Raw genomic sequence first — 13,798 nt, forward strand, 5'->3', positions numbered from 1 at the left:
ACACTTCTTGAGTTCCTACAGGTTTACGCCGGCAGGGATCGGAGCCCGGCTGAGATGCTTAATGGCCATCAACCCTGCACTCTCCTCGACTGCTCATGCTGTCCTACCAATGTCCGTTGATACACTCCTTGTTGTGGTATGTTCCTGACTCTGTGGTCTGGACATGGGGGTTTGGCCACCAACCGAAATGGATTCTGGCCATGGTCTACAGTTGGAACTGCCACCACCTCAGTATGGCGCCACTGGTGATAGGCTGGTGACACGGCATCATGTTAGATGCATCTTTATGTCACGGCGAGAGCTGCGAGTCTGCTGCAGCTGTCTCGGCTTCCTCCCTCAGCACCTCTCCAGGTCTTGCGGAGCATCCCTGTTGAACAGACAGACCTGCCCTCCTTGTGGATGTCATCGCCTCTTGCCTCTCGTCTGGGGTCTGGTGCCCTCACACTTGCTGCTGGCCCTTCCCACGAGGCACTGCTACTGTATGCACTTCCACCGCTGGCTGGCCCAGTGCCGTTGGGTTTTTCTGCACCGGCATCCCTGGCACCTTCACTGGAACAGCTGGCACCTTTGCCATCAGCACAGTTCCGCTACTTCGAGCTGGCGGACGTAGATGCTTCATGTCTCCTCATTGTCCAGCCTCTCTTCTGTTACTTGCCCAGCATCTTCTCCCACTACCAGTGCTTGCTGCTGATCCCATCGATGTGTCAACAGTTGCCTTATGCCTGTACGGAGTAGTGTCCTTTCCCCCAGAGGGGTTGGGGGGGGGGGGGGGGTTGGTAAAATCCTGTACATCATAGTTGGATAATCGCTGCAGATGTGGCCGCCAACACATTACATGCGAACAGTCCACTGTTGGCATCTGCCCAGGCTGGCCACCAAAGGCCTCTTGCGATATGTGCACAGGGCATAGCACCCTCTGCATCGTCCACTGGAGCCCTTCTCTTTGTAAGGACAGAGCGGCAGGCGATTGTCCTCAGATGTGTTCTACTGCCGACTCTACAGTTTGTATGTTTGTGGGCACTTGAATGTGAAACAATAAACTCTTATTCTTCATGGCTAAACCATTAACTTGTGTCTTACATTACAACATAATTAATATACTTTGTGTTGTTATTCAAGGGCCAGAATTTATTGATATCAGATGGGATTGAAAGCTTCTTTAATACATTTTCTTACAATGACATTTATAATCATTACTAAATTTCTGTCAATTTCAGTGCGGTGACAGATATTATCAACGTAATTCGCATTAGATGTACATTTTTTTATATAGAGCCCACGTTGCTAGTGAAGTAATATTTAATTTGGAGTTTGTGACTTTTAGATACTACAGTGGCCAATCCACATGAAGTATAATCCAAAAGACTTCACTTTTGGAAACAAGTGTGATGGTAGTGGTTCAGGTTATAAGGAAGGCAATAAAACATATGAGTGATAGAAGAAGGGACACAAGGATAGTAAATGTGTTAAGACACCATGAAATAATTTCTTTGTTAGTAGAGGGAGCTATAGGTCATAAAAATTGTAGTGGAAGACTGAGATTGGAATATATCCAACAAATAACTTAGGTTATTGAGTGCAAGTGCCACTTTGAAATCAAGAGGATGGCATAGGAAAGTATTTCGTGGTGGGCTCCATCAAGTCAGTCCACACTGACATGCAATAAAATATGCTGACACAGCAAATTTATGCCATTGTAACAATAAAAAGTGTGACATACTTCTAAGATTACCGACTGAAAATCTAACTATGTGTAATTAACATTCCTAATAATTGCTCTTACAGCCTCAAATCCAAAATAAGATTCCATGGCACTTCAACTCCTGAGTCATAATTTTTGAGAACTCCAAGTTCTTTGTGAATTAATCCAAACACTATGTTTCAGGTCAGTTGCAAGTGAGATACCACAAATGTAAGCAGTATGTTGTTGATTCAATTGATGGTAAATAAGATTAGTTTCCCGTAACAGTTACAGACCTGAAAGCATGCTGTGCTCATTGAATCACCATGTCACGGGCTAGGAAACTTTCCATTCATGGAGAGTGGCAAAAGATAAACATATTTGAAACACTAGTTTATGCTGAAACAATGATATTGAGACAAAATTCACAACCATATCAAGGTATTGCTATTGATTCCTCAGAAACACAGTATTGTAGCTTGAGGAGGATTAGGTTGTTTGAGGGCTTGTCAGATTTCAAAGGGTAAGGTTCATATGATGAATATGTGATGTACATCAAGGGCAGGCTTTCATATTTTCAGAGTAACCCAACAGATACAATGTTTGGTACCAAAATATACATAAAAATACGCTCTGCAGATAATGGTTACTGTTACAATTCAAAAATACACTGAAGAGCCAAAAAAACTGGTACACCTGCCCAATATCATGTAGGGCCCCCGCCAGCAAGCAGAAGTGCCGCAGCACGACATGGCATGGACTTGACTAATGTCTGAAGTAGTGCCGGGGGTGAATTGACACCATGAATCCTGCAGGGCTGTTCATAAATCTGTAATAGTACGACATAGTGGAGGTCTCTTCTGAACAGTATGTTGCAAGGCATACCAGATATGATTAGTAATGTTCATGTCTGGGGAGTTTGGTGGGCAACAGAAGTGTTTGAACTAAGAAGAGTTTCCTGGAGCCACTCTGTAGCAATTCTTAGACATGTGGGGTGTCGCATTGTCCTGCTGGAATTGTCTAAGTCCTTTGGAATGCACAATGGACATGAATTGAATGGATCCAGGTGATCAGACAGGATGTTTGCATGCATGTCACCTGTCAGAGTTGTATCTAGCTGTATCACGGGTTCCATATCACTCCAGCTGCACATGCTCCACACCGTTACACAGCCTCCACCAACTTGAACAGTTCCGTGCTGACATACAGGGTCTGTGGATTCATGAGGTTATCTCTATATCTGTACATGTCCATCTGCTCGATACAATTTGAAATGAAACTCGCCTGACCAGGTAATATGTTTCCGATCATCAATGATGGTGGTGACATGCTCAGGCAAGGCGTAAAGCTTTGTATCGTGCAGTCATAAAGGATACACGAGTGCGCCTTCAGCTCCAAAAGCCCATATCGATTATGTTTCGTTGAATGGTTCACATGCTGACACTTGTTGATGGCCCATCATTGAAATCTGTCGCAATTTGCAGAAGTGTTTCACTTCTGTCACATTGAATGATTCTCTTCAGTCATCATTGGTCCTATTCATGCAGGATCTTTTTCCGGCTGCAGTAAAGTCAGAGATTTGACATTTAACTGTATTCCTGATATTCATGGTACACTCATAAAATAATCATATATGTCCCATTGCTCATGCGCTGACTATAACACCGCGTTCAAACTCATTTAAATCTTGATAACCTACCATTGTAACAACAGTAACCAATCTAACAACTGTGCCAGACAGTTGTCACCTTATATAGGAGTTCCCGACCACAGTGCTGTATTCTTTCTGTTTACATATCTTTGTACTTGAATACGCATGCCGATTATTTGGCACTTCAGTGTAAATGCAGGAAACAGTCAAGAAAATTATGTTGTCACCAAATTTCCGGCAAGTGAAAGCCTTGCACTGGCAGTGTTTGACAATTAGCGTACTTTAGGTCTTGTGAATTGTGTTTCAGATTTTGAGAATGTGTGAGAAGTCATTAAAATTTTTTCAGATGCCTTGCAATGGAAATTTTCTTCTTCCTCAAGAAGCCATCAAAGTACATAGCTTTGCTCACTGTCATGGACAAATCTTTATTCATACCTTGTTAAATACATTTCGTCAGCATGTTTAAACATTGATACTATTTCGTAAGTACTTTCACATCACCCAGTGAAACTCTGAAATGTTGGCAATGTATATAATTAGCTTGTTTCATTTAGGCTGTAGCATTGCCACAGTGGAGAATAAAACCTCTGTGTAACTTCTTGCGTCAGTTATGTGCAATAACTTCAGTATTGGAGGCTAAAAATTAACATTAATAATTTATTTTTTGGCATAAACTTGAGATTTTTTTGTATGTGGGGTTCACAGTTAACTATTTTATTTCTATGTACATTTATTACAGTCATATGCAAAACAAAGGTGTTTTGCTTACTGATGGATCAGAAAAGGGAAAGCAAGGTCGAGGTGGAGCTAAGGCTTTACTTAACATCATCATGCAGTTAAGAAAATTATGCAATCATCCATTCATGTTCCAGCATATTGAGAAAGCCTATTGTGATCATATTGGATATCAGGGAACCGTTGTTACTGGGTAAGTAAACACAGAGCTAACAGAGATCTGAATGTGAGACACCTATTTTTACAAAATTCACATCATTTTTTGGCGAAATTCTCTTTTCTTTCTTTCTTTCTTCTTCTTTTCCGTGTGTATGTGTGTGTAAAAGATTTAATGTACAAATTTGAAAGATTGTCATGCTGTTTGCTTGAAGATTAAACCTTAGTGCTTTGAAATTGACAGTTAAAAAAAGTTGAGATTGGAGAGCTTTTTGATTGGAATGTATGCTTTTGCAAAAATTTCTAGCTTTTTCCCCGAAATGGTCTTCACTTTTTTTCTTCTTTCTGCTTTTTTAAGTTTCTGATTGCTTCTGCTGAGGAGTATTTTCCCACTGGCGAACTAAGTGCACTACACACCGGAAGCAGCTACTAGGGTAGCAGAGTACGTGTGGCGTGCACACGGGGGTTTTTTAGGTTAGAGGGACCCCCCCTTGGGCGAAACGATAAAATACCTGACAGCTTACCAGAGAGGACATTATCATCGTTGATAAAGAACGTCCGTCCTCAGAGACCAAAAACAGGAAAAGTTAACGTAATATTGGTAAACTGCAGGAGTATCCAGGGCAAGGTTCCTGAATTAGTATCTCTTATTGAAGGAAATAGTGCGCATATAGTATTAGGAACGGAAAGTTGGTTAAAACCGGAAGTGAAAAGTAACGAAATCCTAGACACAGAATGGAATATATACCGCAAGGATAGGATAAACGCCAATGGTGGAGGAGTATTTATAGCAGTAAAGAATTCAATAATATCCAGTGAAGTTATTAGCGAATGCGAATGTGAAATAATCTGGGTTAAGTTAAGTATCAAAGGTGGGTCAGATATGATAGTCGGATGCTTCTATAGACCACCTGCATCAGCAACCGTAGTAGTTGAGCGCCTCAGAGAGAACCTGCAGAACGTCGTGAAGAAGTTTCGTGATCATACTATTGTAATAGGGGGAGACTTCAATCTACCAGGTATAGAATGGGATAGTCACACAATCAGAACTGGAGCCAGGGACAGAGACTCTTGTGACATTATCCTGACTGCCTTGTCCGAGAATTACTTCGAGCAGATAGTTAGAGAACCAACTCGTGAAGCTAACGTTTTAGACCTCATAGCAACAAATAGACCGGAACTTTTCGACTCCGTGAATGTAGAAGAGGGTATCAGTGATCATAAGTCAGTGGTTGCATCAATGACTACAAGTGTAATAAGAAATGCCAAGAAAGGAAGGAAAATATATTTGCTTAACAAGAGTGATAGGGCACAAATCGCAGAATATCTGAGTGACCACCATCAAACGTTCATTTCTGAGGAAGAGGATGTGGAACAAAAATGGAAAAAATTCAGAAACATCGTCCAGTACGCCTTAGATAAGTTCGTACCGACTAAGGTCCAAAGCGAGGGGAAAGATCCACCGTGGTATAACAATCATGTACGAAAGGTACTACGGAAACAAAGAAAGCTTCATCATAGGTTTAAGAGTAGTCGAATCATAGCTGATAAGGAAAAGCTGAACGAAGCGAAAAAGAGCGTAAAGAGAGCAATGAGAGAAGCATTCAACGAATTCGAACATAAAACATTGGCAAACAATCTAAACAAGAACCCTAAAAAGTTTTGGTCATATGTAAAATCGGTAAGCGGATCTAAATCCCCTATTCAGTCACTCGTTGACCACGATGGCACCGAAACAGAGGACGACCGAAGAAAGGCAGAAATACTGAATTCAGTGTTCCGAAACTGTTTCACTGCGGAAAATCGTAACACGGTCCCTGACTTCAGCCGTCGCACGGACGCCAAAATGGAAAATATTGAAATAAACGATATCGGAATTGAAAAACAACTGCTATCACTTAGTAGTGGAAAAGCATCCGGACCAGACGAGATACCCTTAAGATTCTACAGTGATTATGCTAAAGAACTTGCCCCCTTTCTATCAGCAATTTATCGTAGATCGCTGGAAGAGCGTAAAGTACCTAGCGACTGGAAGAAAGCGCAGGTTGTTCCCATTTTCAAGAAGGGTCATAAATCAGATGCGAGTAATTATAGGCCTATTTCGCTTACGTCAATCTGTTGTAGAATAATGGAACATGTTTTGTGTTCTCGTATTATGACGTTCTTAGATAATACAAATCTCCTTCATCATAACCAACATGGATTCCGCAAACAGAGATCATGTGAAACTCAGCTCGCCCTATTTGCCCAAGAAATTCACAGTGCCGTAGACACTGGCGAGCAGATTGATGCCGTATTCCTGGACTTCAGGAAGGCATTTGATACGGTTCCGCACTTACGTTTAGTAAAAAAAATACGAGCTTACGGAATATCGGACCAGGTTTGTGATTGGATTCAGGATTTCCTAGAAGAAAGAACACATGTCATTCTTAACGGTTCAAAATCTGCAGATGTAGAGGTAATTTCGGGAGTACCGCAGGGAAGCGTGATAGGACCTTTATTGTTTACAATATACATAAATGACTTAGTTGACAACATCGGTAGCTCCGTGAGGCTATTTGCAGATGACACGGTTGTCTACAAGAAAGTAGCAACATCAGAAGACTCGTACGTACTCCAGGAGGACCTGCAGAGGATTAATGCATGGTGCGACAGCTGGCAGCTTTCCCTAAACGTAGATAAATGTAATATAATGCGCATACATAGGGGCAGAAATCCATTCCAGTACGATTATGCCATAGGTGGTAAATCATTGGAAGCGGTAACGACCGTAAAATACTTAGGAGTTACTATCCGGAGCGATCTGAAGTGGAATGATCACATAAAACAAATAGTGGGAAAAGCAGGCGCCAGGTTGAGATTCATAGGAAGAATTCTAAGAAAATGTGACTCATCGACGAAAGAAGTAGCTTACAAAACGCTTGTTCGTCTGATTCTTGAGTATTGCTCATCAGTATGGGACCCTTACCAGGTTGGATTAATAGAAGAGATAGACGTGATCCAGCGAAAAGCAGCGCGATTCGTCATGGGGACATTTAGTCAGCGCGAGAGCGTTACGGAGATGCTGAACAAGCTCCAGTGGCGGACACTTCAAGAAAGGCATTACGCAATACGGAGAGGTTTATTATCGAAATTACGAGAGAGCACATTCTGGGAAGAGATGGGCAACATATTACTACCGCCCACATATATCTCGCGTAATGATCACAACGAAAAGATCCGAGAAATTAGAGCAAATACGGAGACTTACAAGCAGTCGTTCTTCCCACGCACAATTCGTGAATGGAACAGGGAAGGGGGGATCAGATAGTGGTACAATAAGTACCCTCCGCCACACACCGTAAGGTGGCTCGCGGAGTATAGATGTAGATGTAGATGTAGATGTATGTGTTTTAAGATGCTACCTGATATTGTTTTTCTTTTCCTCTCCAATTTGATAATTAGAAAATATTACTTTCAACCTTTTGTGATCATTCATAGCCAAGCAACCCATACTTGGCACCGCTACAGATAGAATTGATAAGGTACTTAATATAGAAGTAGGACTGAAAATAATGTTATTCACATGTTAGCAAAATAATTTCGATGGCGTGGAAATACATTGACAGATTTTGTTGTTCCATCACTATAGTGCAGCATGCGGCCACTATAAACTACCATTCAGCCAGGAGCATGAACAAATTAGAATTGTGACCATCAGAGTGGAATGTAGTCATGCTGGGAAAGAAGCCCTGCCTCGTTCTTGGAGGGCACTAGCCTACACCTTTGTTCTTTGTTCTGCGTTTCCGCAAAAGCTGACCGGACATGTGGTCATAGAGATCACTGATACCTTTGGGTGTGTGAGGTTCATAATCAGACTCCATGATGGACCAGGATTAGTCTTTTCACTCATTGCAAAATATGGAAAGAGAAACAACGAGCAACACATGGCACCTAAAACTATCATGTTAAAAATGTCCATATTATATCACCTGTTTGAACTTTTGACTAGCAGACAAATGTACCCGTTTCTTTGTTCTAACGTGCTGAGTCCCATGGCTGAGTACTAAGTTGAATATGCTGTGTGTATCTTACACAGATTATTCAGCTCCCCACAGTTCGCGTGGCACCGGAGCATTGATTGCACTGATACATCATACTATTCGTGCAGTTTTCATTACTCAAACACATTCTTATGCACATTATCTTTACAAATCAGGCTTTGCGAGAAGATATGAAATGGCAGTAACCGAAAATTGGTTACACTTTTGATATTTATGTGCAGAAAATAAGCTTTCCCAACTATCTCTGATACAATAGGTACTCTTGTTACAGCTCGCTACGAAATAACATCTATTAGATAATTTTGTATTTTCATGTTTTGAGACGAATTTGCATCTGTATTTGCGTGTATTGCAAAATGGCCACAGATAACATTTTTTTCAGTTTAGTCTGTCACTAATATAACGTTGTTTAAGCTTACTGTCCTACTGTATTTCCTTTGATCCGTGGTTGAGCATAATTAGGAGATAACATGATGATTACAAAATTCCTTTTTCTTTGACTGTTTCTCCTGTATGTTCATTCATAAAGAAACCAGGATTCAAAATCCTGTGTATGCTTCTTTATGTGTTTCTCTGCTCTGCTGTTATTTATTGATTGTGAATTTATTCCTTTTAGGTAACTAATATAAAGTTTATTTAAATTCTGATAATGATTGAGTATGAAACTTACATCACATCTGTAATCTAGGCCAGACCTGTACCGAGCATCTGGTAAATTTGAACTTCTTGACCGAATTCTTCCAAAGCTGAAGGCATCAAACCATCGTGTGCTGCTATTTTGTCAGATGACACAGCTTATGACAATAATGGAGGATTATTTGGGTTGGCGTGGCTTTCAGTACCTCAGACTGGATGGGACAACAAAAGCGGAAGAACGTGGTGAACTGCTGAGGAAATTTAATGCTCCAGACTCAGAATATTTTGTTTTCTTGTTGAGCACCAGAGCAGGTGGCCTTGGATTGAATCTACAATCAGCAGATACTGTCATTATCTTTGATTCTGATTGGAATCCTCATCAGGTCAGAATTTGTTTTATTTGTTTTCTTCTCATTTTTGTGTTTTGTGTGCAACATGTGATACAACATTTCGTAACAGTATGTGAGTTGTGTTTAAAAATAAACAGAACTTGGTCATATTACTTTACTGTTTTACTATACAATTTGGCTGATTTTGTCTCCTCCAAAACTTTCTCTTATGGAATTGATATCCCACACTAATGGTAATTCCACTGTTGAAAGAAATTTGAAATACCTCTTGTAGGATGTGTGCAGAGATCTGAAAATGGTGTCCTTTTAGGCTGGTTTTCAAATGAGTAAACAAGAATAAACCTTGCTGTTGTCAAACTGTTTGAATAGCAGATATGTGGTATAGCAATTACCTCACTTATGGTGAAAAACTGTCATATAACAAGTGCAAAATAAATGCGAATTTTGTTTTCATGAAACACTAAGAGTTGATATAACATATTTCAGCTATTGCCATCACCAGATCCTGTAGTTGAGAACAAAAATATTTAAAAACATTAACAGTTACCAATAAAGAATATTGTCCACTAAATTTAGAACTTCTGAAACAAAAGTTCAGTGTCAATTAGCAGTAAAAACTTCACCAAAGTGGGATGTCAGCTGATTACTCAACAACTTGCACAAATCCAAATGCAAGCTGAGATGCAGCACGGATGGGGAATACTTTGCTTTCATTTCTATGGTCACATACATACAAAATGATATATGACGATTAAAACCGCAATTATTGCAAGTAAAAGTACAACAAATGATGTCAATACTGTGAGTACACAGTAATAAAATTATATTTTCAAATGACAGTAATACATACATGTGCGAACCACCTACATTTAACAAGTATTCATCGTATTTGTGTTATAATTAAGTATTGTGATTTGGAATCGATGCCATAATGTAGGTCTGTCTATAACTGGCTGGGTAGGGTAACTCAATGCATAGGCACACCAGCCTCAACAGGACCCTGTCTAGAGCACTATGATGTTCAGACTAATTTTCAGACTGAGGACAGTTTTACTTTCTTAATCATGTATCATTCTTCTGTGCTAAACTTCTAACATGTGCAGTTGTAACCACAGAATAATTTCCATAATCACAGCAGAATGTTACCCTCGAGCGGACGTGCTGATTTTCATAACATGAGTGGGCTTGCTGTGTAATTTGTATACATGTAAAGGATAGCTGTCTTTATGTTACTGAGGTGCACATGTACAAGCAAAATCACTATTTAATCTTGGTGTAATTAAAAAATGATGAAATAAACTTATATTAAATAAGCTAAATCACTGTTTATAATTAAAAAAAACTTTTATTGTACCACTCTCGTGCCACGTGCACGCATTATCCTACGGTAATGACCCACTCAGAGCATTAAAGAGTGCAGGTGCATCATGTCCCAGCCAAACACTCATTCAGTAACTAATTTTCTCGTAGACAACTGCCTCATTGTGGGATTCCGCTGCTAGCTCTTAATCTGGAGCATTTTCGTGCACAGATTGTAAATTTTTTCACAGCAAGCTTGCTGTTTATTTTACATTACTGGTGCTCACTTAAACATATGACAACACAACTTATCACTGTGTTAGCTGAAGCAATAATGAAGGAATGGATATGGGCTCACAGTTGTAAAACAAAAATTGAACGATAACAGACAATGTTATTTTGGTTCGCGCACTTTATGCGTAGGCATGACTGCTTGAGTGTTAACGCAAACAAAATATACATGAAACAAAAGTTTCAGTGAGGGATGTGGTATGTGATTAAAATTAATTAAATAAAGAGAAAAAATGTAAGTCATGTTTGGTCTTTTGAAACTAAAACAGCATTCTGTGTCGTATGTTTTCTGTTAAAAGATGTCCTGCAGAAGTTGAATTTCTTTCACACTCTTTAATTCCTCTGATAACCTAATTGTCACAGTTCTACCTAACTGACCAACATAATGGTTTGTGAATAGATTATAGCTGCAGAACACCAAGAAATTGTTTCCTTACTGATATTATTGTAACTTTCTGCTAATCACTCATGGTATGTTAATGTATACATAATTCTCCAAGGGTTTTCATGTTTGCCCATTCACAAAATTTGCCACAACTGTTTCGCCAAAGGCAATGAGACAGTGACATTTGTTTAGATTAATGCCAAACAGCAGCTAAAGAAAGTCACTATGTAGTGCCTTATTGCATTAACACTGCCGTCCAGAAATACAGTTCCATATTTCAAAAAGCCTCATAGACATTTTTTATAACTATTCCACCCAGTACATTTATAGCATGTCTTTCTCTTGGCTTGTTGCTAATCACGTTGATTTTATTGTTTCTGTTGTACCCATTTTCTGATGTTGTTCAGGATTTACAAGCCCAAGATCGAGCCCATAGAATTGGGCAGAAGAATGAAGTACGTGTGCTTCGTTTGATGACAGTAAATTCAGTAGAGGAACGTATTTTGGCAGCTGCTCGTTACAAGCTCAACATGGATGAGAAAGTTATACAAGCTGGAATGTTTGATCAGAAATCAACAGGCTCAGAAAGACAGCAGTTCCTAAAGACTATTCTACGACAAGATGAAGCAGATGATGAGGTTTGTTCAGTTTTCTGTGATTTATATGAGTTCTAGCACTGTCGCAGCAAGTATGCCTACTCTTTATTAATTAGTAATCCATCTAAGCCACAGCAGACAGATTCTTGTAATCTGCACTAATGTCACATGTATTATGGACCAAGTAGTACTCTCCAGGAAGTCATATCAGTTACAGTTTTTTTGTGCCTCATATTACAACGAAAATCATAGTGCAGTACTTAAATTTTTGTAGATAGAAAGAGAGCACATAATCACAAAACTTGACATATTGTTGTGCATTTTCAGGAAGAAAATGAAGTTCCTGATGATGAAACTGTGAATCAGATGATAGCTCGAAGTGAAGCTGAATTTGATGTTTTCCAAAAGATGGATATAGAACGAAAGACTGAAGAAGCAAAGCCTCGTCTCATGGGAGAGGAGGAGCTTCCTGCATGGCTGTTGAAAGATGATGAGGTTGAGTTAAAAAACATTATTTCATGAAATCTGATGGTAGCAGTATCATGGAGACCAACATGTTTTCTATGCAAAAAGTCACTTACTTTATTGCAATAATTTTACCAACATGCATGCCACTTTTACAGTCTAAAATAAGTTTATTGCTTACTGCAATTCCAGGGTGAGTGGTCTGGTGAGGAAGAGGAAGAGCAAAGAGTGTATGGCCGAGGTACACGTCAGCGCAAAGAGGTAGATTATTCAGATAGCCTCACCGACAAGGAATGGCTGAAGGTACTACTGTTTCTTTTGATTCTGCAAATTTCCTTTTTGTGAACAATTACAAGAACGTTAGTATTCCTTGGAAAAACTAGCTGAACGGTAATTCATTATATTTTTGTTAAAATATACCCAAATGGTAACCACAAACATATGTTGTATCTTTTGCCCTTGCTAGCATATAAGTGCATCTCCTATTGCAAAATGAGTAGGTGCTCCTGATTTTTGTGTGGTGCGACATGTGGTAACACAGATCAGGCTGTTTCAACTCTGTCCCATGAGTTATGGGCATCAGAGTACTTGCATATCATGCCCTGGGATCATGTGTCTGCTAGGTCACCCACGAGACTGTTTGGTCATATCAAAATCTTGATGCACTGGTTTATATTATACAGGACCACCTTGTCTCATCAGAGGCCTTTTGTGAAAAATGGAAGCAATGCATGGTGACATACTTGCCATAGTGCAGTACATTGGGATGGCAGGGGAAAAGTTCTTTACTTGTTTTCTGTGATTCAGAAGGAAATCTATATATTTACGGAAATGAAAGAAGAGGTGCAGCCATAATCGTGGGATGAGAAATGGGTGGCGGATTTCTTCTTCTTTTTTCCTGCAGTTACCACAAGGAACATTCCTGCACTTACCAACAAAACATTGCACAACTTTTCCAGATTTTTCAAGCCAAAATTTCATGACTTGCATGCCATACAAATTGAAATTATTTATCACTACTTTACTAAAAGGCAAGTACTATAGCATCACAAACTTGCAGCTACGAGGTTGGTTTGAAAAGTTCTCAGAATCACTACGAGAGGTCAGCACTAGCGGGACAAGTTATTCACTTGATTTTCTTTGGAATGTTCCCTGTAAACACGGGGTTTGTCAGTGCTCTTGGAAGAGAGCTATGGCAATGACATGGCTCTGTTGTTGTTCCCACATAGTGATTTGCGAAGATGGAAAAAAATCGAGACTCGGGCAGTGATTAATACTTCGTAAAGAAAGATATGAAGGCAAAGGACGTTAATGCTGATTTCCAGAATACACTGGAGGACTCTGCTCCTTCGTATTTACCTGTTACCAAGTGAACAAATGAATTTAAATTTGATTGGGACAAATGAATTTAAATTTGATTGGGAGAGCTTAGATGATGGTATGCGCAGTGGTTGGCCAAGATGTGTCACTTCTCCAGAAATCATTGCAAAATGGTCATGGACGATCACCA

General features: G+C 39.7%; 1 protein-coding gene across 2 annotated transcripts in view; it reads left to right on the forward strand.

The window, feature by feature from the left end:
* LOC126474648 (ATP-dependent helicase brm-like) overlaps positions 1 to 13,798 on the forward strand; it is a 233,501-nt gene that overhangs the window by 192,823 nt on the left and 26,880 nt on the right. For both annotated transcript variants that reach the window (XM_050102137.1, XM_050102129.1), the window contains exons 18-22: positions 4,072 to 4,260; positions 8,955 to 9,285; positions 11,635 to 11,865; positions 12,151 to 12,318; positions 12,481 to 12,591. In XM_050102137.1, the coding sequence (XP_049958094.1) occupies positions 4,072 to 4,260; positions 8,955 to 9,285; positions 11,635 to 11,865; positions 12,151 to 12,318; positions 12,481 to 12,591 (1,030 nt within the window). The remainder of the gene's footprint in view (positions 1 to 4,071; positions 4,261 to 8,954; positions 9,286 to 11,634; positions 11,866 to 12,150; positions 12,319 to 12,480; positions 12,592 to 13,798) is intronic.

Source organism: Schistocerca serialis, chromosome 1 (genome assembly GCF_023864345.2).
Source record: "Schistocerca serialis cubense isolate TAMUIC-IGC-003099 chromosome 1, iqSchSeri2.2, whole genome shotgun sequence".
NCBI classification, from domain to species: domain Eukaryota; kingdom Metazoa; phylum Arthropoda; class Insecta; order Orthoptera; family Acrididae; genus Schistocerca; species Schistocerca serialis.